This window comes from Eriocheir sinensis, chromosome 6 (genome assembly GCF_024679095.1).
Source record: "Eriocheir sinensis breed Jianghai 21 chromosome 6, ASM2467909v1, whole genome shotgun sequence".
NCBI lineage: Eukaryota > Metazoa > Arthropoda > Malacostraca > Decapoda > Varunidae > Eriocheir > Eriocheir sinensis.
Window position 1 is genome coordinate 12,646,860 of NC_066514.1, and position 6,297 is coordinate 12,653,156.

Consider the following 6,297-nt stretch of genomic DNA (forward strand, 5'->3'; position numbering starts at 1 on the left):
GACATGTCATCAATGAATGCTAATGTCTTAAGGGCTGTCTGTGTCTTGCAGGACACACTCGCAGGACAGAGTAGCAGTCAGCACCCACCGAAGTGTGGGTGTCGCACCAGGATGACATCTAAATTATTGTCTTTGAGAATAAAGTCACAAACACTGAGCAAGGGCCGACCCTGTGGCAGCATGTCCCTGACCGAGGGACACTCGAGGCAGTAGTGGTGCAGACTATTGGCGTTGGGCGCGTCGCACAGCTTGCAGTCGGAAAAGTGAGGAATGTCCCCAGCCGCAGACACTTGCCACACTGGTCGGTATCGAAGTCGAAGTCGAGCAGCCACAATGTTATGCCTACGAACCATCAGACCGTGTCGGCGATACTCTGGTGGGGAGAGACGGAAGTGGTCAGAGTGCTGGATAGATACACTGTGAGGCCTCTCAGCCTCCGTGCGGTGGTGTGTGGAGTGAAGAGCTGCTGCGTGTATCGTTCTTTTGTAGTAGCGGGGGGAGGGTGTGGCGCCGTCGGGCAGGGGGAGTCGACATGCGTCCTTTGCTAGGAGATCCACCTGGTCGTTGGCTGCAATGCCAGCATGGGAGGGAATCCATGCGAAGTGAACGTTGAGGGAACTATCCTGAGCTGAGACTAACTGACACAAGATTTGTTGAACTTGGCAGCGATGAGTGGGTTGTGGAGCCGAGAGGGCTTGAAGGGCTGACTGAGAGTCACACAAGATCACGCCATGCAGTTGGCGTTCGCAGAGGAAAGTAACGGCCAGCAGGAGTCCCCGTAACTCGCAGTAGGTGGAGCTGGACGAATTAGGCAGCCTGCGGCCAACCCAGCCTCCCTCCGGTGGCTCTACGTCAGGCGAGTACATAGCGCACCCCGCACTGCCATCTGGCTGCACGGAACCGTCCACGTAAAAATGGTGCGCGGCAGGGACAGAGGAGGACACCGCACTGATGTGCTCCAGTGCCATTTGTTTCTGCAGTGGTGGTGGGTCCGCCTTGGTAGTGGGTGTGAAGGTGACTTGTGGCGTGGAAATCCTCCAGGGAGGTGGACCATGATCAACCTAAACCACGGGAACACGCAGGTCAAGGCGCTGCAGGGTGGAGTACACTGTGTTGACGAGGGTGAGGACGCCGGGACGAAGTGGAGGGCGGGGCGCAGCGGGGTCAAGTGATGCTCTCAGGACGTGAGAATAGTGCGGAGTAAGATGGGGAGAGTGGAGGCAGTTAACACTGAAGGAGGAGACATTGGCGTATATTCTCTCTTTAACTGGAGGAAGATCAAGCTCGGTTAGCATATTTACTATCTTGGTGGAAGTGGGACACCCAAGGATGTACCGCATCACTTTATTCTGGAATTTTTCTAAAGGTTCTAGGGAGGTCTTGGAGAGCTGACTGAGGGTTGGGGAGAGATAGTCTATGACTGATCGTATAAAGGTAAGGTAAATGGTTCTTGCCAAGGGGATGGAGATTCCGGCAGCATTATTAGTCAGCCACTTGAAGGGGATAAAGCGTTGTTCTAGTCGGTGCAGGAGGTCCTGTATGATGGGATGGGTGCGCTGCCGAGCAGGTGTGGCAGGAGTGACGCGCGCCGGCGCTCCCAGGTACAGGTAATGTGTGCAGGGCGGGATGATACTGTGTCCTGCAGTGAGCACAGGAAGTACGCTGGGGCCCCGTGGAGAAAATATTCGACTCTTGTCAGGGGAAAGGATGAGGCCACAAGCAGACGCCGATTCATGGAAAGCCTGGAGGAAGCGCTGAAGGTCAGGAGCAGAGTTGGAATGCACACAGATGTCATCAGCGTAACAGAAGACAGTAGTACCGGGAATGTCGGGAAGAAGTGTCAACAAGCGGGCATCAGGATATTGAAAAGGAAGGAGCTTAACACCCCGCCCTGTGGAGTACCAAGCTCGAGTTCCTTGTACGTACTACTTGCTTCTTTGAAGAGCACACGTGAGGTCCTGTTACGTAGATAACCACGTATCCATCGCAGGAGATTTCCCCGCACACCAAACTCAACCAGCTAGTCGAGAATAACCTCCCTGTTAGCAATGTCGAAAGCACTCTTGAGATCAAGAAAGGCTACTACACTGGTGGGGGATAGGCGGGCGTACAGCTCCATCAGGCAGTGATGCGTGCTCCTCTGTGGCAGGAAACCATACAGACAGGGAGATAACTTATCTTGTAGACGAAACATGAGGCGGGTGAGGAGTACACGCTCTAACACTTTGCAGAAGCAGGAGGTGAGGGATATGGGCCTGAACTTATCTGTGCCAGGCTTTGGGATGGGCACAATGGTACTGGAGGTCCAGGCAGCCGGTACGTACCCCCTGCAGAAGCACAGATTGTAAAGTTGCAACAAGGGATTACCGGGGACTTTGAGGAGGAGTCGGAGGACCTGGTAAGTAACGCCGTCATCCCCGGAGCCGTAGCCATACACCTGGTGAGAGCACGGCGCAGTTCATCCTGTGATGAGCACGTCATCATCTTCATCCGCTCGAAGGAGTGCAGCCATTAGACGCAGGGTACGAACGTTCCTGTGGGTGGAGAGAGCATCTTGAATGTGGGCGGGAAGATTGCGTGCCTGCGCCTGCTCAGACCAGGTATATATTAAATCTTGTGCATACTGGGCTGGGCTGTGGTGGAGAGCACTCGGGGATTTCCTCTTAATTACGCTGTTTATCATATGCCACATGGAGCCGACGCTTGTCTGATGGTTGATGCCATCGGTGTATTTTCTCCAGGATTCCGTGTGCACACATTGTTGAAGGGCAACGAGGTCATCTCTGGATGCCTGATACTGTAGAAGACGAGCAGGTGTTGGTTGCCCCTGAAAGGCAAGGCCGTCATCCACAGCCTTCCTTTCTGCCTGGAGAATACGTTGGTCCAGAGTCCAGGCAGAAGCCTCACGATTTCCCTTAACATGCGGACGCGTCACATAACGGGTGTAAAATTCGTGTGTTGAGCCAACTAGGGAAGAGTACAGGTTTTCAGGTGACTGGAAATCAAATGTCGGTAGAAGACTGGAAATGTAGGATATGTAATTGGGGCAGTACTTCGGAGGAATGGTGATGCGGAGGCGAGTATGAGGAAGAGAAGGTCCACTTGGCAGGGAATACTGAAGCCCAAGAGCGACGTGGTCGGAGAAGAGAGTGCGGATAGAAAAACACCTGACGTGCGACGCTATCAAACCGGAGGTGATGATGTGGTCGAGCGTGCCACCTCGGGTGTGTGTGGCGCCCCCAGTAGGCCAGTGAGTGAGGCGGTGGCGACGGATGTACTCAAGCAGAGGCAGTCCACTACGATTTGGGGTGGAGGAGACATCACCTAAGGCGGGGTGCCGGGCATTGAAGTCACCCATGTAAATCATGCCGTGAGGCGCAGCTGCAGGGAGAGCAGGGAGATTGATCCTTCCTGGAGCAGAGTAGACATTGCAGAGCCGCAGCTTCCCATCACCCACCGTGATCTCAAAAAGCTGGAACGTCATGTCGTCATCTGTAGAGCAGCGCAGGAGCTGGTGGGGAATGGAGGAGTGAATGTAGCTCACAAGGCCATTCCTGACGTGATGAACATACGAGACGAAGCCAGGGAGAGGTGGAGCATCCTCAGGAACATGACAGCCTGCAAAAGCTTCATGAATGAGTATGACGTGTGGGTGGTGGCGACCTATGTATGTTTTGAGAGAAGTCAGCTTTGGGTAGGTCTTGATTCCACAGGCATTCCAAGAGATGATGTGAAGCTGCATTCCGTTATTGAAGTCTGCCTTTGGGTGAACGGGAGGCCGGTGGGGACGTCAAAGTAGCGCTGCCGCGAGGCGGGCGTCGTGGTGGGTCCTCAGGGAACCGTGCACTGAGCTTCTCAAAGCTGGCGGCGATGTTGTCCAGCCTCTCTGAGAAAGTGGTGACGGTCGCGACGAGGGCTTGGTTGGACTCGACAGGCGTGTCGAGTGTGCGGCCGGCGGCGACCTGCTCGGCCCTAATGCTAGCCATACCCGCCTCAATGGCAGCAAAACGGGCATCAATAGCTTCGAAACGAGCTTCAATGGCCGTGCATCGCGCTGTCAACTTTGCGACAGCTTCACGAAGAGCGGTAACTTGTGGCGACTCAGGCGTGGTAGTGGCTGAAGAATGGGAGGTGGCGCCGGCCCGCGGCCGTGGTGGTGGTGCTTGACGGGAGGTGTGAAGAGCGGGAGGCAACGCGTTGACAACTGAGACGGCAGCGGGGGAGCGGCTCGCACAGCCATGCCACGTTGACTCCTGGTTGACTGATGTGTCTGCAGTGGACAGTGAAGGCTGCTTTGACGTAGAAGCACCATCAGCGGAGGTGGGCTGAGAGGGGGTGCTGTGTGGGCAGGTGCGGGAGTCGTGAGTGCCTGCACACCAGCCACACTTGTCAGAGGGGGCGGAACAATACCGGGATATATGGCCAATTCCCCAGCATTTGTAGCACCAAGGTTGCTCATCCTTCATCTTTCTAAGCTCGCAGGGTGGAAGGCAAGGAAGGAAGCTAAAGGTGAATTCCGACGGTGGTGGGTCGGAGAGGCTCCAGGTGATAACAAGCCGACTGATGGGCGTGCCGTATTGGTGGAAACGACGAACCGTGTATACGCCTGGCAGCTCCTTAGCCAAAGACGGGTCTACACCGACAGGGAAGCGAGTGACGAGGTAAGTCGGGAATTTCCGTGGCCTCTCGATTGAGTCTTGAACCTCAAGCTTCAATAACAAAAATGCTCCTTTTACGGCGCTATCATTGATGTCAACACTCCTTCGTGAAATATAGACAAAGCGCGAGGTAACAGCTGACATTTTAACCTCTGCCAACTCTGTCAAGGTGGAACGCCTTAGTGACGTCAGAGAACCAGCGAAGCTTCGTATCCACAGCCGGGCTGGCACAGAAGATGAGCTTTACATAATCAGTCCTTGGAGCAAATGCAGGGGGGACAAGCCCAGCACAGGATGGTGTGAGGATCATAGCTGGAAGGGGAAGAGATAGGAGCCGTGGGATGAGGAGGCTCGATGTGCCGCGATGACTTGGGAGCGGGAGATGACGAGTCGCTAGTGTTCGAAGTCTGATCCATGGGCCGCTTGGTGGAGGTGGAGGGCTGGGTGGCAGAGGGGGGGACCTCAACTTGAGGCTGCCAGGGGTGGGGCCAAACCACTGCGTATTTAAATCTATTGGGGGCCAGTGTTGGTCTGTGATGTCCTCATCGTCACTGAGAGCAAGATCGGCTTCAACGGCGGATATGGAGGCAGGGCCAGAGTACTCCATATTGCTTCAGCAATACAGTACAGGTCAGGGTGTCAGTGACGAGCAGAAGTGGGAGTATAGTGACGTGGGCATGACGTCACACTCCTCGAACTGCGCATGCGCAGACAGGGAAAACTCCGACAGGAGGGTATGGCCGGGAAGGAATTTCTTATGGCAAAATATAAGCTAAGTTCAAAGCCCTAAAAACCCCTTACGCCACAAAACTGACGACTGGTACTTACTGTCACTCTCTGTCAAGGCTGGAAAACAGCAGCTGCCAAAAAGCCCCAAAACTTCCTCAAAACAGGAGAGCTCTCTCAAGGGCTTGTTTACGTCCAGGCAGAGAGAGCGGAACCGCCGTTGTCCGAGGGCAGGGGAGACAGCAGGTCAGTCAGGCCTCCACCTCCTTCTCCTCCTCCCCCTCTTTCTCTTCTAATCCCCTAATTCATTTCCCACTCCACCTCCTCTCTCTCTCTCTCTCTCTCTCTCTCTCTCTCTCTCTCTCTCTCTCTCTCTCTCTCTCTCTCTCTTCAATCGACCTTATACGCCTTTACGTTGTTACTTTTTGTGTGTGTACGAGAGAGAGAGAGAGAGAGAGAAACTCCCTTCCAACACACACACACACACACACACACACACACACACACACACACACACACACACACACACACATTGTAGGCGGTGGCTGAGTGGTTAGTGTGCTGGGGTCACATTCACCACGCCATGAACAACGTCGGTTCGATTAACCACGCTCTACCTGGGATTTTTCTGTCACCGTCGAGTGGCCTAAGACTACCCACATGCTGTAAAGAAGATCACCCATCAGCCCGGACTCTAGAAGAAACCGTCCAGTGAATCAAGAATGAGTTATGGGGGGCAGCATGAGCCAAGCATAACAGGCGCCATTATAAAAATTGCTTGCGCCATGACGGGCTTGGGCCGACCATCTGGCCCCTGAAGAAAGCCTACCGGCGCTATAGGCGGGGATGTTAAACACACACACACACACACACACACACACACACACACACACACACACACACACACACAAAT

General features: G+C 54.4%; 1 protein-coding gene across 1 annotated transcript; it reads right to left on the bottom strand.

The window, feature by feature from the left end:
- Positions 1 to 3,746: 3,746 nt before the first annotated feature.
- LOC126987035 (tyrosine-protein kinase ABL1-like) lies at positions 3,747 to 5,265 on the bottom strand. Its single transcript, XM_050843689.1, has 2 exons — positions 5,079 to 5,265; positions 3,747 to 4,369 (listed from the first exon to the last, which is right to left on the bottom strand). Exons 1-2 carry the CDS (start codon positions 5,263 to 5,265, stop codon positions 3,747 to 3,749), a joined length of 810 nt encoding a protein of 269 aa, XP_050699646.1.
- Positions 5,266 to 6,297: the final 1,032 nt, after the last annotated feature.